At 40.3% G+C, this 26,159-nt stretch overlaps 1 protein-coding gene across 5 annotated transcripts in view; it reads right to left on the bottom strand.

Moving 5' to 3' along the window:
• Positions 1-6,006: 6,006 nt before the first annotated feature.
• Positions 6,007-26,159, bottom strand: part of SLTM (SAFB like transcription modulator) — a 34,027-nt gene continuing 13,874 nt past the window's right edge. For 3 of the 5 annotated variants that reach the window (XM_075273499.1, XM_075273496.1, XM_075273497.1), the window contains 17 exons: positions 24,202-24,255; positions 20,871-20,901; positions 19,441-19,900; positions 18,844-18,893; positions 13,146-13,255; positions 12,639-12,788; positions 12,405-12,514; positions 12,168-12,322; positions 11,805-11,896; positions 11,265-11,428; positions 10,699-10,879; positions 8,474-8,598; positions 8,220-8,381; positions 7,828-8,133; positions 7,567-7,702; positions 7,054-7,202; positions 6,007-6,929 (listed from right to left, as the gene is read on the bottom strand). In XM_075273499.1, coding sequence (XP_075129600.1) covers positions 6,827-6,929; positions 7,054-7,202; positions 7,567-7,702; positions 7,828-8,133; positions 8,220-8,381; positions 8,474-8,598; positions 10,699-10,879; positions 11,265-11,428; positions 11,805-11,896; positions 12,168-12,322; positions 12,405-12,514; positions 12,639-12,788; positions 13,146-13,255; positions 18,844-18,893; positions 19,441-19,900; positions 20,871-20,901; positions 24,202-24,255 — 2,538 coding nt within the window. In that variant the 3' untranslated portion in view covers positions 6,007-6,826. The remainder of the gene's footprint in view (positions 6,930-7,053; positions 7,203-7,566; positions 7,703-7,827; positions 8,134-8,219; positions 8,382-8,473; positions 8,599-10,698; positions 10,880-11,264; positions 11,429-11,804; positions 11,897-12,167; positions 12,323-12,404; positions 12,515-12,638; positions 12,789-13,145; positions 13,256-18,843; positions 18,894-19,440; positions 19,901-20,870; positions 20,902-24,201; positions 24,256-26,159) is intronic. The other 2 variants (XM_075273498.1, XM_075273500.1) reach the window with 1 other exon arrangement.

The raw sequence follows: 26,159 nt of genomic DNA on the forward strand, positions 1-26,159 counted from the left end.
GATGGCGAAGAGGGAATGTATAAGCTGTGCGGAGGACATTGCAAACACCAAATTCCCTACTATGTCCCCGTAGCTCCTATGATTGGGGGAGTCACTCTGGGGGTCACTTTAGGGGTCACTTCTGGTGTCTGTTCCCTCATAAGCTGTAAATCTGGGGTGTCCCCTGATATCCGCTCACACAGCTTATATATTCCCTACATGACGCACCCAGTTGTGTTCTAATAATTTGGCGATTTTTGAGGGTTTTTGTCTTCACATTGTGAGATGCTATATTTTCTTTATGTTTCTGGTGACGCGGCCATATAAGGGCTTATTCTTTGCGGGATGAGATGCATTTCGTAATGACACCATTTTTGGGTGTCTACATCTTATTGAATACATTTTATTAACCCTTTTTTGCTGGATTTAAAAAAAAAAAATCAATCCTGGCATTGAGTTTTACTTTTTTAATTTTGCGCCATGCAGCGTACAGTATAAGTAACATGTTCCCTTTATTCTGCGGGTCGGTACGGTTACGGCGATACCTCATTTATAGTATTTTTTTATGTGTTACTAGTTCTGCAGAGGAAAAACACATTTGGGGACATAAATCAATGTTTTTTGCATCGCATCTTCTAAGAGGCGTAACATTTTTATTTTTCGGTTGACAGAGTTGGTTGAGGGCTTATTTTTTGCGGGACAACCTGCGCTTTTTATTGGTACTGTTGTCGGATGCATATGACTTTTTGATCACTTTTTATAGCATATTTTGTATGGTGAGATGGCGAAAAATCATTACTTCTGGCGAGTTTTTTCCGTTTTTTTTTTCCGGCGTTCGCCGTGTACATTAAATATTATTTCAATTTTATTGTACAGATTGTTACGGACGCGACAATACCAAATATGCATTGTTTTTATTACTTTTTAGTTCTTTTTTTATATAATTCATTTTCTATTGAGAAAAAGGGATTTTTGGGCTTTATAACTATTAATTTTTTTCATACACTTCATTTTATTTTTTTTACATTTTTTTTTACTTTTTCATGTGTCCATTTAGGACACTTCAATCAGCAATACTTTGCTGATATAGAATGCCATGTGAGACACAGCCTGCAGGTGTCCCACATGGCATTCCGTAGCTGGATGTCAGGCTGTGTAGACGCACAGCCTGACATCAGAAGGTCCTGGCAGGATCACCAGGTATGTGGGGGCTTCGGGCAGTCTGGGGTCACTGGCCAGACCCCAGACTACCTTTTACTGCTATCGGCACCCTCCGATCTCGCCGCAGGGGGTGCCGATCTGATTCAATTGTCGGCGGATGCCTTTCGATCGCGCCGTGATGTTTCACGGCGCGATCGAAAGGGTTAAAACGTCCAGTCGGACTCAGTTCCGACTGGACGTTATTGAGGAAGGGGTTAGGTGTTAGTAACACCTAACCCCCGTCCTCCCCGCACCCATCCCCCCGCGAAATAGGTACCTAAAGACCGGACGTATTTTTACAATAGTCCGGTCTTTAGGTACCTGGACCGCAGGCCGTAATTTTACGTACGGCGGTCCTTAACCGGTTAAGGGACGTGCAAAGTATATTCTTGTTGATTCTTTTACATTGTATTCTATCATTAGAATTCCCTTTTTAAACTAAATCTGTGGAGGAATAGCCTTAAAGGCTATTCTTCTCTTACCTTCATTATTCTGATCCACACCGCCATTCTCTAGAAATATTTTCCTTATGTAAATGAGCTTTCTCGCAGTGCTGCTAGAAAACTCTCCAGTGATGGCCTCTGTCTTCTTCCCCGCCTCTTCTCTTGCACTCCACTTCTCTTCATCAAAAAGCACCAACTGCGCATGCCCTTCAGCCATTTTCCTGTGGCCTCTCCCATTCAGCCACAGGAAAAATGGCCATTGGACATGCGCAGTCAATGCTTTTTGATGAAGATAAGAGGCGGGAGGTGGAGAAGAAGATAGAGGCCATCGCTGGAGAGTTTTAAAAAAGCACTGAGAAACCCCCAGTGCTGCGAGAAAACTCATTTGCATAAGGTAGAAAGAAGAAATTTCTCAGGAACAGCGACGCAGATGAGAATAATAAAGGTAAGAGAAGAATAGCCTTTCTTAAGGCTATTCCTCTGTGTGTTTTGTTTTAAAAGGGGAATTCTAGTGATAGGAATCCCTTTAACATCTAAACAATAACCTCTAAATTGTCAGTGTCCAGTTTAAAAAAAAAAAAAAAAAAGTCTCCTAGAACTTTCTCATTGTTCCTGAGGAATAAGTGCAGTTGGTTTTGGTCCTCGATACGCTATTTAGGCTCTGTACTATCATATGGGCAGTGTCACAGGAGCAAGCAAAGGGGTGCGATTCCAAGCTCTGATACTACCTGTGATTGAGCTTTGATTTACACCCCTTGCTTGCTTCTGCTTGATGTCACCTACTAAACAGTTCAGACCCTAAATGGTATATCAGTCTCCAAAACGGGGGCTGGAGAAGTGAAGAAAAACAAATCTGTGGCAGAAGTTTGGGGAAGGTCCTCTTTTTTTAGTCAATATGAATAATGGGTTCAATGGGATCTTTGGAAAGCGCTAGAGTTGAGCCGATCCGAACAGCACACACGCATTGAAATGAATGGAAGCACCTGGTGCTTCGGGTTTGACGGCAGCCGGCCGCTTAACCCGCCGCGTGCATTGATTTCAATGCGTGAGTGCTGTTTGGATCGGCTGATCCGAACAGTACTCGCTCAACTGTAGAAAGCACTTTAAAGGGGATGTTTGGTATCATTAGAAATAAGCAGACAGCAGGAGAGGACTAGAAACTGAAACACATTGAAACTTGTCTGCACCTCTTGTCCACTCCTGCACTATGTATATAGAGCAGCTGCAGTCAATCACTGTTCTCAGCTGTATACTGCTGCAATGGTTGTACTAATGTGCTGTCACTGCTTCAGCTGCTCTGTATACAGTGCAGAAACTAATGGGAGGATTCAGGTAAGTAGTAATGCTTCTTTACTTTGGTAGCCCTCCCTTGCAGCATGCATTTAATGATCTTGGACAACCCTTTTAAGGCCTTGTTCACATCTGCGTCGGTAATCCGTTCGGGGGAGTCCCCAAATGGACTACTGAATGCATTTGCAAGTGGTGTGCAGTAGAAGCACACTGATCCTCAGACTATAATGGGGTCCGTGTGCTTGCCACGAGATCTCTGCAGGGAACATGTGGACAGGAAAGTAGTTCACAATCTACTTTCCTATCTGCATGACTTGTGTGGAGATCTTGCGGTAAGCACACAGATCTTATTGTAGTTTATGGGGTCTGTGTGCTTTTACTGCACAGCGCTTGGTAGTCCGTTCAGGGCAGGTCCTCATGTGGACTCCCCGAACGGATTACCAAACGCAGATGTGAACTGAGGGTAAGAAGTCAATTTACTTAGGTTAGTAGTTCACTTATAGACCATTCTGCTGCTAATCTGCTTTCTGTCCCTATTATGGCTATATGACTACCTCTTGTTGTGCTTTCATTTTGTAAAAAAACAATGCAGCAAAAATAAAACCGCATAGTGCAATGTAAACAAGTACACAACTATTTTTCTTGTACAGCAAAGGTGCACATAGTCTTTTACTTTAAATTTTAAAAAATACCAGTCTGAGCGGATAGGGTGGTGTATGAGCTTACCTGACCGCTTTCGCAGTACCTGCAAAGGTATGACAGAGTGTGTTCACACCTGTGTCCGATCTCTGCTTTCAGGTTTCCATCTTCTTCCCCGTGAAACTGGACAGGAGACAGAAACCCAGCAGTCAGTTTTCAAACCCCTTCACTTAAATGGGTTTGCAAGGTGACCACCCATGAGAGTCTTCTGCTTCTTTGCAGCGAAAGTTGTTTTGTTTTTTTTGACTGGACACAGTCGGACATGCAGGACATTTATTTTTTTTAAACAGGAAACAAAGTTTTGCCACGTAGAAGCAGAAGATGCTCAAGAGCAGTCACTTTGCAAACCCCTTCAAGTGAATGGATTTGAAAACTAACCGCTGGGTTTCCATCTCTTGTCCAGTTTCTCTTGGAAGAAGTCGGAAACCTGAAAGCGGAGACCGGGCACAGGTGTGAACCTGTCCTAACCTGAAACAATTTGATTTTATATCATTTCATGTTTGGTAGAAGGTGGTCCTGGAATCTTGAGAAGTATCCTGATATTTTAGTAGCAGGACAATCTTTTCTCCGGTATGGCAAAGTTGCTTTAACAGTCAATAGTGAAAACTTCTAGTTCTGAATGGTGTTAAGTCTAAGTTTTGTCAATCTGTTGGGTCACCGTTGTGACTGAACTGAATCTCCAGAACCTACACAACCAATAAGTGTCTTGAGTTTAACATGGTTTGAAAAGGATACTGGCTTAAATGTAAGAAGCAAGCGAACCTACAAGTGGACCTTTCTCAACCATCCGTGTTCTTATGACCATTCTAAATGTAGGAGAACATTACTTCTGGGGTCTCAACCTGCTGACATGGCTTCACAATTTGACTGAAGTTTAAAGGGTGTCTCAGTACTAGATGTGGAAAGCAGTTAAATGATATCTGTAGTGCTGTGCACAGGGCAGAAATGAAAGCTTTAATATATTCTACACTAAACGTTCCAGAATCCCGACCCTCTTCTTGAGTGATGGCCATCACTGGGTACTGGCTAATGTGTCTGCTTTGTGCATCTACATTGTAGAACATCACAGGTTTACTTTATCTGCTTTTCCCACAACCCATCTATTGCTGAGGAGTCAAACTGCTGAGCAGAGCCCCTTTAAGTTCTCTTGAAGCTACTACACAGCAAGGTTACCAATTCTACTGAATGTGTATGTGTGGAAGCGTTTTATAACTAGCATTTCCAATATTCTCTCACCTGCATCCTTTCTGGAACTGGACCTCTGCCTGGATTTCCACTTTACTTGTTTCTGTAGCACTACTCCCATGTCTGAATGTGTTCTAACTACTTCCTGGGTTTCTTTTTTTTTTTGTGTACATAAGATATGTTTTGTATTTGTGCTCCGTTACTTGTGTATGTTTGTTGATGGAATTGATTCTTACAACTTTGAAGACTAATAGGAGATAATAGTGCAAAACAAAGTTATGAGTAAATGTCAACTCTGAACACTTAAGAATTGTTATACTCTAAATTATTTAAAATAAAGCACTATAAAACCAGTCATTGTGTTTCCATTGATGTAACTGGAAAATTCAGACTAGAAATGCTCAGAGACCTGGTAGCTATGGTATCTGCAGAGTCTGCTGCCATATTTTGTAATAGTATGGTGGATGTTGGGAAGAGGTTAAAACATTAAGACTCGCACATTGAAGAGTTTAGTATAGGTCATTAATATGTGGTTGGTCAAAATGTGTTGGGATCTCACACCCTGAACCCCCCCCACCACCACCACCAATCTGCTATAGAGTCCATGGAGCTCCCAAGTTCTGCAACCTCTTCCCTGTGCCAAACTCCATCCAAATTCCAATGAATGGGAATGCCATGTACAATGCTGTGTGTGGTATTCAGTGAAGCGGCCATGGGGCTCACCTAAGCTCTCTCCAACCAGCTAGATCTGTGGGGGTTTCTGGGTGCCAACTACCCTACACTATCACTTATTGATTATCCATAAGAGAGGACATTAACCAGTTGAATATATGCATCCGGACCATCAGCAAGGATATACCTATACGCTTGAAAAGTCGGACATCTTTACAAACGGACAGGCACGGAGAACGCAAAAGAAGGCACCCGATGTCCATTTAAATGAATGAAAAATGTCAAGGACACAGCTAGTGTCCACTGCTAATGTCTGTGCGAGATTTTGGACAGACACTAGGAGCGAATACTACCTGTCAGACAATGATGGCAGTGTGAACGCTCCCTAAGGTCCCATATTGTAAAAATTCAACTGGGGGGGGGGAGTTTTACAGCACCAACAAGTTGATTGAGATTTTATACATGTTTTGTGAGACTAGATGCTATAAAATCAGGACTGCTAAATATTTTTTTTTTTTTTTTTAAAAAAAAGCACACATAAAACAAATCCTCTTTATTTTTACCACAAAAGTGAACAAGACAACAAAGAAGGAGGGGGAAAAAAAAATAAACCAACCATTCTGTGGCCTAAACTCACAAACACAACACTGTACCCAAAGTAACAGCAAAAGAAAATTCACACTATACAATGTTTCAGGACTTTACCATCAGGTTTCAAAGTGTGTATAAAAACAACCAAAAAAACAAAACCACAACTATATTTATATATACTACATTTTGGAAAAGGGGGGGGGGGGGAGAGCAAAAAGTCTAATAGAAACAGTGTGCCATACTTACAGCTTTTCTTTGAGAATATTGCTTGTATATAAAAGCCCAGTTCTGTTCTTAGGCATGTCTTTCCCACACATTTTATTAGCAGAATCAACTGGTCATAGGATCAAGGCTAAGCCATACACAGTGGTCTGCTGACTCTCCACGAAGTTAACAACTGTATAGATATGGCTATATAACCTGTACATATATTGTCTAAAATGACCACATAACTTGAGTCATGGTTTTGAGTTTTCATCCATAAGCTCCTTGACACAAGCAAGGAACTGAACACTATTCGCTACCTTCACTTGTTATTCATGGTAATTAAATTTGCATTATTTTTACACAAATAAGGAGGATTTGACAAGTTGCTTACTTACAGAAGCTAAATCCACCAATTAAGTCCTCTGTGATAAAACTAAACAGTTTCCTTTTATTAAAAAACAAAACACAAAGCAGGACAAGTAACTGCATTAAAGCCCTGTTGAATTTAGTAGAGTATGTGACAGATGAATAAGTTATCTCAAACATAGGTAACAGAAGTCTTAGTATCTCCTTGGCGGTGCTCCCTTATAGGACTTGAATCCAGAACCACTTCCTCTGGGAATAGATCCTGGCATTTGTACAACTCTATTGATTGCAGAATTACTGGAACAGAAAAAGACCAAAACCATCAAGAAAATGCACCATAATACTTAAACCGTAAACTACAGCAATGGTCACAATGAACTTCAAGCTGCCATAGTTAAGATAGTTCTGCAAGAATTCATACCCGGAATGTGATGACATCATGCCTCCACTTCGGCCATCTGGCATCCTTCTGCCATCATATCCACTTCCCTGTGCGTTGGGACCATGCCATTCTTTTCTTGGCCCAGCATTGTCACGTCCAGGGCCAATATGTCTTCCTTCATTGAAGTGCTATCAGACAAATAACAATACTTTAATGACTTGGGGATAGAGAAAAAGGTTGCCTCCATTCTTTTTGTCCTTTGTTCCATTATGGAACTTGTCTCTGCACAAAATGACTAAGTTTTTATGTTAAACCTTTTAAAAGAAAGTGTTGGGGGACTACAAATTGGCAAAAAAATAAAATAAAATCAGCTATTGAATTATATAGTTTTTTTATGCTTTAGTACTTTTTGAACAATAAAAGCCATGTTCTACAAATTAAACATTTTGGCGATAGACCAGTGGCCCCGTAGTAAATGGCAATAATACCACTTGCAGCTACTGTACATGCTTCAACAGGATATACGTAAGGCAGACCACATGATATACTTACTTGTCCAGCACTTCCACGGTCTCCCACAATTACACCACGATCTCCATCTCTGCCAGTATAGCCAGATTTACCACCACGATTGCCATGCCCGCCTCTAGCAGAATGACCAGGAGGATCTCGTCCAGGTCTGTCAGTTCTATATTGAATGAAGAAGGCAATAAATTGGAACAGCAATTTCTTCTTCAATGTTTCCACACACACACAAAAAAAACCCAAACATGTCAAATAAAAATTCATAGGAGTATGACAGATGTGAAGTACCTTGCTTCTCGCTTATCTGCTCCCATTCCTCCATCTTTCCAATTAGTAGAACGTGCTGGTTTTCCTGGAGTATCCCTTTGATGATGTCCATGCTGCATATCTGGATTACTTAGTCTTCTATCATGGCCTTGGCCTTCAGATCTGTTTGCGCCTGGTCTGTCAATACCTACTGGTCTTCGATCATCTCGATCCCTCCTGTCTGTGTCCCGTGGCTCATTTCGTGGTTGTGTTGGATCATTTCTTCGGGAGTCATTGAAATTCTTAAAGTTCTTTTTGCCATCTCCCTGGTTCATGAAGCGGTCGCGTCTACCATTGAAAAATAGTAATAACATGAACGTCAGCACTGTATAAAAACAAAAACGTACATAGAGAAGACGTTTTTTGACATTTACCTTTCAAAAGAAGCAGATGATCCCTCCGAATACCGGCCCCGTTCTCGAAGATCAAAGTCATTAAATCTGGTCTGTTGTCGATTGTAATCGGATCCATGACTAAAGCGGGAATCTGTATCCATAGCCATTTTCTTGCCCTCACCCCAGAAGTTATCGTCTCTTCTATAATAGAGAAAAAAGCAGGAGTGTAAAGGACTAATTTACATGCCGGCATACAAATACATTTTTAGGGTTTTTTTTGGTGCAGATCTTACCTATGATCAACATCTCGTGGACGCTTCAAAGAGTTTCTTTTCTCTTGCTCAAAGCGAAGCTGTTCTTGCTGACGTCTTAGCTCCTCTCTCTCGCGTGCAATGCGCTCAGCTTCTTTGCGCCTCTCCTGTGAAGCGATTTAGTTAGTCGTAGTACAATAGCATTAAATCTGTATAGTATGGTTAAAGTAGAAATCCAGTAAAAAATAAAAATTGACCTCTCCATTGGAAAGCGAGTCCATGTGCAGTATAATATTATTAGATAACTCACTGATAGCTGTATTATGAAGTTATGTGCTCCCCTCCAGAGAACTAGCCCCATCTCTGCTCTACACAGCATTTCCCATATGAATAGGCAGCCAAACTCAATGCAGGAGGAAGCCAGATTGAAATTCATAGACTAGCATTGGGAATTTTTGCAGCATCTAATGGGTAAGCTCAGTTATCACAGACTATGGGTGTTGCAGCATGGCATGCTACAGCTGACAAACTCTACCACTCAGCTCCTGAGCCACAATCATGTCTGTGACACAATAGTACGTAATGGTTCATTAAAATGTCACTTGCTACGATATACTATTACATGATGGTTCAGAATGGGGTCAATAGATATTATACAATCATATTAGACATTTCGCAGATGAATATATAATTTGAGGATAAAAAGACCTAGACAGCATACACAACCTATTTTTGCAATCTATTTGGCTCTATCTACAGGACCCAAACATACCCACGGCTTACACAGAGTGCTCAATGATTGTCCCGTCAGGGGTGGGCACTGCAGGAGAACTGAACACTTGCACACATTATAGCAACTGGATAAGGTTTAATCTTAGTTCTGGTAAAAATTTGACAAAGTAGACTGGACATAGTAGACAACCCTTTGAAATGTTGAAGTCTGATATTCATAGCACAATACTGGATTTTGTAACAGTTACAATAAAGCCAACATTGGCTTCATAGTCAGCAAAAGTATAACAGCTAAGTTTCTATCCTACCTCTATGATAAAGGAGTCAGTAAGCTTACGTCTGCATTGCTTATCAGATAGATGCAATGATTTTAAAAGGTTACAAGTCTAGTAATAGAGGTCTAAATGAGAACCAGCACTGCAGAGACAAGCAAGCATTTAGTAGCTTCTACCTAAGCAGCTACATATAATTACCGTATTTTTCGGACTATAAGACGCACTTTTTTTCCCCAAAATTTTGGGGGAAAAGAAGGGTGCGTCTTATAGTCTGAATGTGGCGCCCGGCATCCGCTGTACTAGAGAGACGGATGCCGGCAAGGGATAGACGCCGGGGCCTGAGACATCGCTGCGCTCCTCTGCCCTGCATGAAGCCAGCAGCAGCAGGGGTGATGCTATTCCGCTCCTCCGTCCCCCCGCCGCTGGCTTCATGAAGGGCAGAGGATCGTAGCGATGTCTCAGGCCCTGGCGTCTATCCCTCCCCGGCATCCGCCTCTCTAGTACAGCGGATGCCGGGTTAGTATCCGTGGCCCCTTCTCCTCCGGGGCCGGTCCCCACCGGCCCCGTACCTGTGAGGTTGCAGGCCGGCTCCTGCGCGGCGATATCGCAGGAGCCGACCTGTTCGGGTGACAGCCGCGAGCCTAATGAGGCTCCCAGGCCTGTCACTGCTGTATTAGTATTGCGGCTGGTCTCTATGACCAGCCGTAATATTAATATACAGAATGTCCCATAGACGGCAATACAGTTATACAGTTGTATTGCCGTCTATGGGACTTGCAATCAAGTGACCGCAGGCTCAAGCCCCCGGGGGGGAATAAAATAGTAAAAAAAAAAAAAAATTTTATTTATATTTATATATATATATATATATATATATATATATATATATATATATATATATATATATATATATATATATCTCTATATATATATATCTATATCTCATAAACCACCGGTTTTTTTTTCAATACAAGGTGATCTAAGCAATAGATATTCCCCAAAATGGTATAACTAAAAAGTACAGCTGGCCCCGCAAAAAAACCACTCTATGCGTCCCCGTACAGCTGCAGGGTCACCTGTCAATGTGGCCTTGCAGCTGTTGCAAAACTACAACTCCCATATATTAAATATTTTACCATTTTTTGCTTCAAAATTTTTTTTCCCTATTTTCCTCCTCTAAAACCTAGGTGCGTCTTATAGTCCGAAAAATACGGTATATGGGATGTATCTAACAAATGTTGATACAGATTATTTGCTCACCTGTTCAATACGTATACGCTCCCTCTCCAGACGCTCACGCTCCATTCTTTCACGCTCCAACTTTTGTCTTTCTATCTCTAGTCTTTCCCGTTCTCTTTGAAGGCGGTCAAGTTCTTCCCGCTCTCTCATTATTCGGACCCGCTCTCTTTCTCGGCGCTCTCTCTCAGCCATCTCTCTCCGCCTTTATGGGGGGAAAAAAAAAAAAGACACTCATCACATGAATGAAAGATCGCTCTGGTTAGGTGTGCTACTAACACTAGTGATATATAACACTGCAGAATTTCTGTATTGATTTGGAGGTTCACCTCATTTTAACCCGATTCCTTGCTATTATAAAACGTAGAACAGCGTGTTTGGTGTCATATGAAAGAGGAGATTGCCGTTTTATTTCAATCACTTCCAGAGAAAAATTGGGATTGATCTAACACCAAATGCACTGTTCTAGGTTCTAGAATGGCTGAGAAATAATGGTTTAAAAATCTGATATCTGAATTACCAGTCACTGCTACCAGACACCATAGCAGCATCACCAGCCTGAAGTCAAGGGTTCCTAGTGCCTATATTACCTTCGCAGTTCCACTGCTCTGTGGTAACGCTGCAACCGCTCCAAGCGTTCAACATTTTCTCTGAGTCTTTGGGCTTTCATTTTTTGAAATGTCATAATGTCCTTTTTGTCCCGGAATTCACGGAATTTCATCTTGTTTGGGATAAACCTTTCCCTTGGTCTCATCTAAGATAAAAATTTAATAAGTACATTCATTGATCATTGTTAAAACTTTAAAAAGTTATCCCAGTCCATCACTTTATGTAGAATAGGTGATAAGTGGCTGATTTTTGGGATTAATGTAAATGGAGCAATAGTCATGCATTTCTATGAGGCTTACAGAGAAACTCTAGCACAACAGGGAACACACTACCCCATTGTTGTGATCAGAGGGGGTTTGCAGCAATCAGACACTTTCCACCTACCCCAGAATTAGATATTGAATTGGGACCATCACTTTAAGATGGATCATTTTGTTATGTTTTAAAGGGTTTTTTTCTAACTAAGTAATCACTATGTCCGTTAACAGCATAAAATGACAAAAAGCTAGTGCAAATCTTACCTTATCAAATCTTCCTCTTCTCATTGGTGGCCGCACATAACCTTGATCCCCTTTTGTCTGGTCTATCACCACCATCTGTCCTGGGCTTTTACCTGCAAAGGTTTCAGAAACATTGCATTCATTTATAATGAGCAGTCACCTCTTTATGCCGAGCCATTTCTGGGTACATTCTGTACTTATTCATTTCTCAATAACGAAGACATAATAAATGGGGGTCAGAGCTGCTTTTCTGAAAATCTCCACTAGAATTAACAATTGGAGTTTAAAATAGGGGTTGGCAGGATTTGCTTCAAGGGTTTAATACTACGGTGCAAAATATTTAGTATTACAATGTCCTATACACATGATAGACCCTCTCCTTACCTGGTCGTTTCCGGTCTTCATTCTTTTCTGCTGCATCTTGGGTAGAACTTCCAACCCCATTGTCACCATCTTTACCATCCCTCTTGGCATCCTTTCCATCTTTCTTTTCAGTCTTGTCAGATTTTTTATCATCTTTTTTTACAGAACTGGGTGGCCTTAAAAGGAAAAAGTAAGAATCTTGAATCTCATAAGAGAAACAAAATGGTTTCATATCAAACCAAGAAGCACAATCCTTACTTGCTACTTTTATCTCCCCCAGATGATTTTCTCTCTCCAGAAGTTCTACCAGATCCAGATTTGTCATCACCTTCCTTCTTCTGATCTCTCTTTGAAGGATCACTCTTCCACTGGAGAGAAATAAAAATTCTTAACGCAAGTCTTATGGGATAGGGAAAGCCACTATCCACAAATTTGGGTTGGAAGACTTTATATTTAAAAAAAAAAACAAAAAAAAAAACACACGACACTTACCTTTTCCACAGATATCTGCTGTCCATGTAGTTCTGTGCGATGGAGGTGAGAGATACATCTGGACACATCAGCACTAGAGGACATAGTGACAATGCCATAGCACTTTGCCCCTGGGCTCCTTGCATTGGTAACTACCTTTGCACTTGAAACCTGTGGAAGGAAAGAAAGAAAAAAAAAAAAGTCATGGCACAGCACAAGTCAGTCTAGTGACAAGTTTTAATATTAACTTTACACTTGTGACAGTTTTACTAAATAGCCTCAGCTGTTCATAGAAGGCACTGGAACTATATGGCAGCTAGAGCCAGAAGTAGCCTGCAGGAGTCCATGCCAATCTGATACTGATGACCCATTGTTAAATATCACACAGCTGGATAACACAATGTCCAGCACAGATTTAATTTATTTAATTATATTAATTTAACTCATGTTAATTAAAAAAAAAAAAAAAAAAAATTCATAGGAAGATTTCATTGCATCCTCCTTTTGGACAATAGAAATGCAACATACCTTTCCATACTTCCCAAACAGATTCTTCAAATCTGCTGCCTTTGTATTCGATGACAGTCCACTGACCCAAAGATTCCTCAGTGAGCTTCCACTTGTACTACTAGTACTACCTTTAATAAAAACACATTCAGCATGACAAACCATAAAACACGCCAGCCATCAATATACTTCTGTACTGCATAATGGATTATATAGAGCTGGAATAGATTTGATTTAAAGATAAAAATTACATGGTTTCTATACCAAGCTTGGAAACTAACTTTGACAAGCATCCCAATGGAAAGATCTGTTTATAGTGAATATACTATGTTAAGACTACAGAAATATGATTACCAGAAGAAAAGAAATGTAAGAAACTCTGGGCCCCGTGGCTTCATGTTCCTGGGTTTAAATTGCTGCTTATTGGCAAAATATTCCTTGTAATGTCACTACTACTGAGAAAAAATAAAGGAGATGCTGGCAACATTAGTAATATGTCTAGTGTCTTCTAGGTACAATGTTTATTGAAACTCAGGAAGGTATACGTATTGAATGTTAATGTAGCTGCATTTACTATCATCCAAGAGCTTCTGAATTACAGGACCTGATCAGTGTGCATGGAACCCACCTTTTACCTGCTGGAATCTTATCTTCCAGATATATGGATACGTTTTCAGTGTTATGCATTGGCGGCAAGTTCTCTATATGATGCTTAATCTACGTTATTTTTAGGACAAATATGAAATACAGCCATTGAAGGGAGATCACTATGGGAAAGCTGATGTGCAGTGTTGGGAGTTTTTGGCTGCTGTAGGGAGTCATTTATGCCATCAATGAAGGATCATGCCACGTTATTAAGCCAGGGATTAATCATAGGTCGTATTCAAAGGGGAGTAAACTGAAGACCTAGGGGTTACCAATGAAGCCAGTGACTGGCCACAGTAGTCGCGTGAATGTCAACGCTTGCCGTCATGGCCAGTCCTGAAGAAACCAAGGACCTTGGGTGTGTGACACTAACTCTCTTCATATTACACCTCTCCCCATTCAACCCTGCATTTTCAGTTTAAATTATGACATATGATTGATTGAAGATGACAAGCTTTGAAGACCAACTATGGACAACAAGTCTCTCAAAAAAAGACATCTGAAGTCACTAGTGTACCAGCAGCCCACAGATTTACTTGTATGTGCGCTTTTGACAAAATCAAACTAAGGGATGCAATCTGATGTCAATATATTGTAGGTTTCAATCAATACATCTTCTATGCCCTCAAGGTGACAGAGAAATAAAATGTATCCTCAGCTGGAGTACCAAAATGTGTAGGACCTGACAAGTGAAACATTGTATTGTAAAAAGTAAAATACAAAAACTTTGTGAAAGGCTAGACTAAGATTTACAGCTTTTTGTGTGTAGTTTTTCTTAATGTCCAAGTCAGAAGTGTAGAGTGCAAAACAAACTGAAGCAAGGAGCACAAGTGAGCAACTATCTATTAGAAGCATTGATCGTACACTTGTCCATGTAGCTTTAGGCCAACACACTCAATGACCCCATACACACAAGTATGTATTAGCATGGCAAAACTGAGGACAAGTCCTATTCTTGTCAGTCTGGGCTGATTATTACATTATCCACGTGCCGTTTTTCACACATTTGTGTGCATATAGCCTAAGAGTACTATTACATTTGCCCATGACTAATGGGACACGTATTTGCAACAAATAAAACATGCATAAGATTCCTGCAGAGAAAAAACTACCAACTGAGGAGGCAGGACTTCTCTTTTGAGTTACTGCAAACCAGGTACAGAATGACATCTCTGGTTCCAGGCAGTTACAGTGGGGCTAAAAAGTATTTAGTCAGTCACCAATAGTGCAAGTTCCACCACTTAAAAAGATGAGCGGCGTCTGTAATTTACATCATAGGTAGACCTCAACTATGAGAGACAAAATGAGAAAACAAATCCAGAAAATCACATTGTCTGATTTTGTAAGAATTTATTTGCAAATTATGGTGGAAAATAAGTATTTGGTCACCTACAAACAATCAAGATTTCTGGCTCTCACAGACCTGTAACTTCTTTAAGAGTCTCCTCTTTCCTCCACTCATTACCTGTAGTAATGGCACCTGTTTAAACTTGTTATCAGTATAAAAAGACACCTGTGCACACCCTCAAACAGTCAGACTCCAAACTCCACTATGGTGAAGACCAAAGAGCTGTCAAAGGACACCAGAAACAAAATTGTAGCCCTGCACCAGGCTGGGAAGACTGAATCTGCAATAGGCAACCAGCTTGGATTGAAGAAATCAACTGTGGGAGCAATAATTAGAAAATGGAAGACATACAAGACCACTGATAATCTCCCTTGATCTAGGGCTCCACGCAAAATCTCACCCTGTGGGGTCAAAATGATCACAAGAACGGTGAGCAAAAATCTCAGAACCACGCGGGGGGACCTAGTGAATGAACTGCAGAGAGCTGGGACCAATGTAACAAAGCCTACCATCAGTAACACACTACGCCGCCAGGGACTCAGATCCTGCAGTGCCAGACGTGTCCCACTGCTTAAGCCAGTACATGTTCGGGCCCGTCTGAAGTTTGCTAGAGAGCATTTGGATGAGCCAGAAGAGTATTGGGAGAATGTCCTATGGTCTGATGAAACCAAACTGGAACTGTTTGGTAGAAACACAACTTCTCGTGTTTGGAGGAAAAAGAATACTGAGTTGCATCCATCAAACACCATACCTACTGTAAAGCATGGGGGTGGAAACGTCATGCTTTGGGGCTGTTTCTCTGCAAAGGGGCCAGGACGACTGATCCGGGTACATGAAAGAATGAATGGGGTCATGTATCGTGAGATTTTGAGTGCAAACCTCCTTCCATCAGCAAGGGCATTGAAGATGAAACGTGGCTGGGTCTTTCAACATGACAATGATCCAAAGCACACCTCCAGGGCAACTAAGGAGTGGCTTTGTAAGAAGCATTTCAAGGTCCTGGAGTGGCCTAGCCAGTCTCCAGATCTCAACCCTATAGAAAACCTTTGGAGGGAGTTGAAAGTCCGTGTTGCCAAGCGACAGCCCCAAAATATCACTGCTCTAGAGGAGATCTGCATGGAGGAATGGGCCAACATACCAACAAGAGTGTGTGCCAACCTTGTGAAGACTTACAGAAAACGTTTGACCTCTGTCATTGCCAACAAAGGAGAGAGAACAAAGTATTGAGATGAAATTTTTTTTTACTGACCAAATACTTATTTTCCACCATAATTTGCAAATAAATTCTTACAAAATCAGACAATGATTTTCTGGATTTGTTTTCTCATTTTGTCTCTGATAGTTGAGGTCTACCTATGACAGGGGTCGGCAACCCCTGGCACGCGAGGCATATTTTGCTGGCACGGCAGGCAGCCTGCTACTTTCATACACTAATTGAGAGAGAGAGAGAGAGAGCGTCCTTTCAGTGCTCTGGTAGAGCTGCTGTGTAGGATACGCCCCCTTCTCTCCCTGCCACCAATCAGAGGTGAGCCTCTCACTGCACAGGATAAGGGCTCCCTGGGCCTGCTGCTACACGTGAGGAGGAGCTCCTGCCGTCTGCAGCCCTGAGGAGAAGAGCAAGCAAAGTGAAAGTAAAAACACCAGGTACGTGTGTGTTACTAACTATTCTTATTACTGTCAGGCATTTGGGGTTATTACTTTAGTTTTAGTAACTCCATGTGCCTCACATTAATAGCAGTTAACCCCATCATGTCTCTCACATTAACCCTGTGTGGCTCACATAAGGGTTACTGACATGTGAGACATATGGGGATACTAATAAAGGACCTATATAATGAAGATATTCACTTATTACCTCCATGTGTCTCACATATCAGTGTCCCTTATGTAAAGCACACAGGGGGTTAATGTGAGGGACATAATTTGGTTAACTGCTATTAATATGAGGCACATTGAGTTGTAACCTGTAATGCACATGACCAGACTCTTTATCTACAACTGCAGATAAAGTACAGACCTATATATTTCAATTGACCCATATATACAGCCATTCTTTTTGTGGCTGTGTATCTGGGCCAAATTGAAGAGCTGAAAACTATTGAGCAGGTCCGATATGTGTTCTATACATCCCCTATATCTGTCCTATACATCCCCTATATCTGTCCTATACATCCCCTATATCAGTCCTATACGTCTCCTATATGTGTCCTATACATCCCCTATATCTGTCCTATACTTCCCCTATCTCTGTCCTATACATCCCCTATATCTGTCCTATACATCCCCTATATCTGTCCTATACGTCCCTTATATCTGTCCTATACATCCCCTATATCTGTCTGCATTTGCAGCCATGTCAATTCATTTTTAATGTATAGGTCAGTGAAACCACATCCGTGCCATTTGTATGCAGGAGGCGTAAGGCTGAGGCCCCACATTGCAGAAACGCAGCGTTTTTGTTGCAGATTTTGATGCGGTTTATTTCAACCAAAACTAAAAATGGCTACAGAAGGAATGGGAAATATATAGGAAGCTTCTTATACATCTCCCTTCTGCTCAATCCACTCCTGGCTTAGGCTCAGAAAAACGCAGCAAAATATGTAACAAAAAAAGCTGTGTTCCAAGAACGTGAGGGCCTTAGGCTAAAGCCCCACGTTGCAGAAACAGCTTTTTTTCGTTGCAGATTTTGCTGTTTTTTTTTGAGCCGAAGCCAGGAGTAGATTGAGCAGGAGGGAGACATAAGAAGCTTCCTATATATTTCCCGTTCCTTTTCTAGCCATTCTTGGCTTTGACGGAAAAAAAACGCAGCTAAATCTGCAATAAAAAAGCTGCATTTTTGTAATGTGGGGCCTCAGCCTTAGTGTGATTCTATTGAGTGGTGACACTGTAACTAGATGCAATTAAAGCCAAATCCAGTTCCTGGGCACCAGTGCATTCACTTTGTTGAAAGTGTGACACCCATTAATTCCTGGCTGGGGTTTTGCTGTTACTGCACCGCCAGGAACTAAAAGTGACTGAAATTAATCTGTGTTTCACTTAGGGAGCGTTCACACTACCGTCGGTGTCCGACAGCTAGTGTCCACTGCCACAGGTATGACCTTACTCTGCTCCCAGTCACATTACCACTAATTGTGGGTTACGCATGTACTTACATTGCTTCTAAAGGAAAACAACATGTGTATCCAGGCAAATAGTGGTAAGTGCATGTGGCTGGGAGCACAGAATGACAGCACCTCTATGTTGTGGTTTGTGCTATATGACTTTAGTGTAGGTGTCGTCAGCTTTACAATTATTGCCCGGCACTCCGAGGACCTCATCTTTGATTTTTTAATTTAAATCGGCACACCGAACAAAAAAGGTTGCCTACCCCTGACCTATGATGTAAATCACAGACGCCTCATCTTTTTAAGTGGTGGAACTTGCACTATTGGTGACTGACTAAATACTTTTTTGCCCCACTGTACCTTACAATGTCATATTAATAAAGGAGAGGGGGTATGGTTAAGCCCTTGGGGTGAAGAGAATAGCTCTTTATAGAATTTATCAGTTTCAACTGAGAGAAAAGGATTATAAGGACGGCAGCAGTAAAATGAGGAATTGCTGTGATTTGTGGTTTATGTATTTGTCAAGTTAGATATTCAGTTAAAATATAACGCTGTTACTACTGTATCTGACTCCTCATACAAAAATTGTGTAGCCTTACTCCCTTCTACAAAAACAGCATACCTTTATCATCTTTAGATGTGGTTTTGTTGTCTTTGGCATCCTTGGAAGAGCTGCAAAAGGCAAACGATGAAGAGGAGGAAAAAAAAAAATCAACACAGGATCGATATTTCCTACGCAAACCAATAAAAACACAAATAAAACACCTTGCAATGGTTCAATTGATTCTTAGAGGACCAAAAGGTTTCCCTCAAAGCTTCTTGATCTCATTCTCCCCAGGAAGCCTGAAGATCTAGATTTTCTGACCAAATATATTCAGTGAGGAAATATGGCAAATCTTCTCCCAAATTCAAGAATGGGACTTGACTTCATTTTGTGTTCAAACGGGCAGCTGTTCCTTACCATCATCACAAGGAGTTTTTAAAAACTTGTCAATTTGGAAAAATAAAAATAAACTGCTGGCAGTAGAACAAACTGGGAAGATCTTGCATTAAAAAAAATAAAGAAAAAAAAAATAAAAAGGAACTTATGAGGCCCAAAAAGCATATACACACACAAGGCAAGGTGCTAAATATATTCTTGCTGCTACCCCTTAATGTAGAGTGCTCTTAGTGAACGCTGGGAATCAGTATCTTAATGAACTGACATAGAAAAACAAACCTCTTTGCTTGACCAGAGGCCCCTGTAGATGATGCACCTTTCTTCTGAGAATCCTTTTCTTTATCTCCAGATTCAGCTTTCTTTGAACCTTCCCTGGATTCCTTCTTGGCAGCATCTACTTTAGCACTCTCCTCTTTATCATCTTTTTGGTTCTCCGACATATCATCTTTTTGCTCCTCCAGGCCATCCTTGGGGTCAGCCGCCTCCTCCTCATCCTTTGGCTTGCATGCATCCGAATCTGCAAGTTTCACATTTTTACCTGTTTCTAGGAGGTCGTCTCCATCACAATCGATAGTGATGGCATCTTCAGCCTGGAGTGTGACAGAAACATTATCGTCCTCTGCTTCTTTCAGACAAGTGTTAACTTCCATGTCTTCTTTAACAGCCGGCTCTGATCCGTTCTCTTCTGAATGAACAGGTTTAGCTACTTCTTGAGTATCATCACCAGAACCTGTTATATCTAAGAGGATTTAACAGGAATAAACATGGCAAAATAAGAAGTTTAAACAAATTCAAACTGTAGCGCAGGACCTAGAGAAAACAAATCGGGTTAGCAGTAAACATTGCTTAAAAACTTTAGACACACAAGATGACATTCTTCATGGCAAGACAGCATAGATAGATAGACAGGGCTCCAGGGTTCCCGGCTTGAGCTTCATGAAATGGGGCTCTGAATCCACAATAAATCTTCACATAAGACAGATGCATTCCTCACAAATGAACGTGAAATATCATGACTCTCAAAACAGACCAGTCTCTTCATCCATGTATTGATAACATGTCTTCGCATAGGTATAGTCCAATGACAGGAATTCTTCTACAATCACTGTCACACATGGCTCAAAGGCAGATCTTGATGTCCAAGTCAATGTCAGTCCTATCCATGCAGTTTATCAAGTGTCCAAATGGAAATGCCATCTGCCTGATGTACCAGTCTCAGCCTTACTGGGTAAAGTTCGTTCCGACCTCCAATACAGCTAGTATTACACAAGGCAAAACTGATGCTCCAGAAGACCTCCTCTCCCCTATGTGGGGGCAATATAGGTGTCCATATATTCCTCTGAGCTTATGAATGTCTGCAGGTTCCAGGTATCTTCAGCACAATCCCACATATCCAGCCATTTAAATAATCCACATAACAGAATGTAGCAAGTAGAGTAGTAGTTGTAATAGTCGTTGTTCTCCACAAAGTGCTCCAAAAAGGAAGGCGGTAAATTTCACAATGGTTTCCATATTGAAGTGCAGGCAGAAACCAGTCCAAACTTACCTTTCAGAAAAATCAAAAAATTTGCAAACATGCGCTTCCAGAGTCCACAGTGTATACAAGGAGTCGGTGCTGATCTTGAAATATTTAATTGTAAATTGTTTCATTCTGAAATCTTGTGCTATATTTTATACTAAAACGAAAAAAGGCGTATGCACCAACTAACCTTTTGTTTCAGGGTCATCCTCTTCTCCTTCCTGAAAAAAAATTATTAAAAAAAATCATATATAAATTTTTACTTTGCGTTTAAATTTACTATATTATATTAAGCTGGGGCTTCTTTTTAAGTGTGATCCATTTATACGCATATATAGCAATTAACCCAAGAGCAGCTGACCGCCACAGCGCAATACGGCAATTCCCAATGATCAGCTGTTACCCTCAGATTAAACTGCAGGCCACCAGTGCAGAATTTAAAAAAAAAATGGATCATCTAGCCCTGATCTATTTTAGGCACATGTTTATGGTGCCATTCTTCTTGCCCCAAGTTGCTGATGGAGATCTCCTTTATAACAGCATTGATAATGTGTCATAACTGCAGCATAAACTAAACTGCACTGACTGCTAACTTCAGACATGAAGCAATTCTACATTAGAAGTGCATGAAACCAATTATGTCGTTTCTTGACATTGAAACTGACATTCTCATGTCAAGGCATTTCCAGGTAAATATGAGACCCCATAGATAACTTGTTAGTTAATGCAAATATAGGACACAATTTAGTTTTTGAAAGACTGCTATGACCGCGTAGATTCTGCAGTTCTACAGCGACAGGTCCCTATAGAACAGGGTAGCAAGTACTTCATCTCTGGTTCTTAGACCCTATAGCCAGAATCGGAAGAACATCTAGTCCTTGCTGTTAACCCGGTCTGCTACATGATCAAAAAGGAATTCCCTTCTCGGCTAGGCCTTGTGGTTTGATACCTGGTGTTCCATCTTTGGTCACCAGCTGGAGTCACAGAAACACACAATTTGATAGAAATTATTAGCATACAGAGGTATGCTAAGTGTTAAAGAAATAGTAATCCAATAAGATAAAATGTAAGATATAGTCTGCAAAAAGGAACGTCCCATCAAATAGATTTTACTATACATACACTACAAAAAAAAAAAAAAAAAAACCCTCCCCACAAATTAGGTATCCACAAGACCAAATTTAACACCTTTTCCTATATTTGTGGTGCAATTGTAAATTCTCCACAACAACACTAGGCCTTATACAGCCACTGCAACAATATTAGAATTTCCTTTTGGAATTAACAAAATTGTATGCCATCTGTTCTCTTGAAAGGGACAGGTGTAGGGATTTTGGAATTGTGGCCTATTATGTATTTACTTCATTAGGACTACAATTTTTGGGTTTATAAAAAAAAAAAAAAAGAAAAATAGTGGAGCTTTACCATTTCTGTCTAAGAATGCTTGTCAGACATTTATGAAGCAGTCTGAGTGAGACTAAGAAAATACAACCGCTGGCAAAAATTATGGAATCACCAGTCCTTTAGGATGTTCCTTAAGTTGTTTAATTTTGCAGGGAAAAAAAGCAGAACCATAGGAAAAAAAACTAAAGGCATTTCATGTGGCAACTTTCTGGCTTTAAGAAACACTAAAAGAAATACAGAAAAATAATTGTGGTAGCCAGTAACAGATTTTTAGAACAAGCACAGGGAATAAATTATGGAATCACTCAATTCTGAAGAAAAAAAATGATGGAACCATGAAAAACTAAAACAAAATAAGACTCCAACACATCACTAGTACTTTGTTGCACCACCTCTGGCTTTTATATCTGCTTGCAGTCTCTGAGGCATTGACTTCATGAGTGATAAACAGGACTCTTCAAAAATGGGATTTACATACAGAAAAGCTAAAAGAAAGCCATCACTAATACCTAAACAGAAAAAAAACAAGGTTACAATGGGCAATCGTGGACGGTGGATGAAAGTCGTATTCAGTGATGAATCTGGAATCTGCACTGGGCAAGGTGATGATGCTGGAACTTTTGTTTGGTCCCTTACAATGAGATTTATGCAGACTGTCTGAAGAAAACATGCAGATTTCCACAGTCATTGATGATATGGGGCTGCATGTCAGGTAAAGGCACTGGGGTGATGGCTGTCATTAAATCTTCAATAAATGTACAGGTTTACATTGAAATTTTGGACACTTCTTATCCCATCTATCGAAAGGATGTTTGGGGATGATGAAATCATTTTTCAAAATGATAATGCATCTTGCCATAGAGCAAAAACATTCCTTAAGAAAGACACATACGGTCAATGGCATGGCCTGCAAACAGTCCGGATCTCAATCCAATTGAAAATCTGAGGTGGAAGTTAAAGAAAATGGTCCATGACAAGGCTCCAACCTGCAAAGCTGATCTGGCAACAGCAATGAGAGAAGGCTGGAGCCAGATTGATGAAGAGTAATGTTTATCAATCATGAAGTCAATGCCTCAGACTGCAAGCAGTTATAAAAGCCAGAGGTGGTGCAGCAAAGTACTAGTGATGTGTTGAAGTGTTATTTTGTTTGTTTTTCATGATTCCATCATTTTTTCCTCAAAATTGAGTGATTCCATAATTTATTCCCTGTGTTTGTTCTAAAAATCTAACTGTTACTGGCTACCACAATTATTTCTCTTGATTTCTTTTAGTGTTTCTTAAAGCCAGAAAGTTACCATATGAAAGCCTTTAGTTTTTTTTTTTCCATGGCTGTGATCTGATTTTTCTATACAAAATTAAACAACTAAAGGAACATCCTCAGGGAATAGTGATTCCATAATTTTTGCCAGGGGTTGTAGAAGAGTCATAGGTTTGGCCTACTGACCTCATAGCCCTTCATGGCGGAGTAAAGGGACATGTTATTTATATATTTAATATGAATGTACATAAAAAGCTACACTTAAAAAATCTAGTTACTTCAATTAAACCATTTTAATCATGAACAAGTAAATCTTTGAAACAGTCTTCTTAAGCTTTTTCAATAAATAACAGGCAAAACTTGGCTGTCTACTGAAAGCTGACCAGACGTTGGCCATCACCTCACACTGACGTTTCTAACACCGCCATATTGCAGTTGTTTTATACAGACATAACAGAACTCCCATACAGGTACATTTGTCCTATAATACCTTCAAATGCATTAAGATTCATAGTACGCTCCATTAAAAGAACTTCTTCAAACTGAGACTATCCAGATAGATATCAACTGGTGCTCAAACAAAGGCTGTGTGGATCTACAATGCTGCTGAATGAACAACTGCATTATTTATTTTTTTGTGACATTTCTGGTTGGATGTATTGTATTGTATTGTCTTATGTATTTTTTTAGCTAGCCATCAGCCAGATCCATCAAGTTATTCTGCTAGCAAAGACGGCAATGACAGCTACACTACACTCTTGCTGTGAAAGACTGCAAAAAACAGCAGTGTGAACAAAGCCCAAGCTAAGCAATGAAACATCAATGAGGGTCTAAATATTTATACAATATTAAAACTTACATCAGGGACCACATCGTGATCGGACAAAGCCTGCATATCTCGATTTTCATTATCCTTAAAATATAGTAAAAAAAAAAAAAAAAGTAAAATTAGTTATCTGTAGGCATACCTAAAGTACACTTTACATGTACGGTACCCAAATGTATATGACTACCAACATATTTCCTTGCATTGCTGAAGTATAAAACAAATGTGTAACACTAATGCTGAATATACTGTACAGGTAAAAGCTTGCACATAAAAAATAAAGCACTACTGAAATGAAAATACAGTCTCACAGACTTATAAGGATTACATAAAAGAAAGAAAATTACACAAAAATCAACAGTTTCAGAAACATCATTTAAAAGTGACAAGAAAGCAGCATACTACAAAGGTGTGCAGTGCACACACATAGTTCCAGCAAAGCACTGCAAGAAATTGTAATTGCAGTAATGGCTAGCACATTACTAAGCATTTTACCTGTATGCCAATGGCCATTAAATAGAAATCCTCTGGGTTACTAACAGTAAAACTGAGGCTGGCTTTCCACAGTGCTGAAGAACTGCTTGCAATAGTTAATTGGTGTAATGAGTAGTCCATGTGACTACTATGCATCTCTTTAGCCTGAAAACTTTTGGTGTACTGGCTGTTCCCATACAGATGAGATGTGCACTAACATGGGCTACTCATTATGGCAATTAAAAACGGCATACAGTTCTTCAGTAAAAAAGCAACGTGTAAACCCAGCCTATGTGGGTCGCAGAGTAATTTCACCTGCATATCTCTACAACCTGGGCGATTTTGCCATTACCACATACCTTTTCATGATACACAAGTGAAATTAAATCTGCATGCACTGGGAATAGGATGCAACAATATCCATGTTACAAATACATATTAGTGCGGGTAGTAACCCACTAAGTAAATACAAATGAGTTGGTTTTTTTTGTTTTTTTTTTAAGTAACAGGGACATTGCCACTTAGCACACTGGAGAAACAGCAACGCCCTTGTTGATAAAATAGCAACTCGGCAACTGTGGCATCAGCTAACAAGGGGAAAGCACAGTTTGGTTAGGGCTCCCCGATTTATACATTTGTGGCACTGGATTGCTAGACTTGGTTCTGGTGACACTGCTCTTTAAAAGGGAACAATTTAACATCAGGCTCTATGAAGCTAGAATGTGTCAGACAAGACCCCACCACACAGTATAGCAACTCCTGCTTGTATCATTTGAGAAAGAGTACAACTGCAGGCAGCCATTTAATTTAACAAAGTGCTGTAATATACTGTACAACATTTTAGTTTGTGTAAGGCATTTGCTTACAAGATTCATTACCTGGTCAGAACGCTACCTTAGGGAAATGCTTACCTGCTATTTAGTATCCTCCATGATCTAATCTGTCTGAAATGCCCAAAAGACTGCTTTACAATATAGACTTTCTATTCAGATTGGTTGCTGTGTATAACACATGCTCACCATGGGCTCAAAGCAGAACTGATTTTTCTTACATAGAGAATAAACTACAAGCTGATATTTGGAAGGGAGGTGCACTATCTTTCAGTATAATCTGGAGTTGTATTAACATTGTCAGGGCTATAAGACAGTGTTCAAGCTACTAGTGGTGTAGCCCTAGCTAAAATGGGATCTATTCTAAAGTAAAGGTGAAGTTACCATAATGAATTTTGGCTACAAAGAATACAAAGTGCTCTATAGGACTATAGATGACCTATCCTAAAGGTAGGTAATGGGTATTAAATATCAGATCAGTCACAGGGTTTGACCACAGCGATCAGCTGAGGATAAGAGCACTGGTGCAAGAAGTTCCTGAGCAGGAACACTACTTAGCCTTGTCCACTGGCTAGGAGCTTTCCCAAATGAAATCTGTGCTACAGCCTGTATTCCAGCGTACTACACAGCAAATAGCTGTTCTCTTCTGGCTCTGTACACTGGAATAGTCTTTAATGTAGCTCCTGG

Source organism: Leptodactylus fuscus, chromosome 5 (genome assembly GCF_031893055.1).
Source record: "Leptodactylus fuscus isolate aLepFus1 chromosome 5, aLepFus1.hap2, whole genome shotgun sequence".
Lineage (NCBI taxonomy): Eukaryota > Metazoa > Chordata > Amphibia > Anura > Leptodactylidae > Leptodactylus > Leptodactylus fuscus.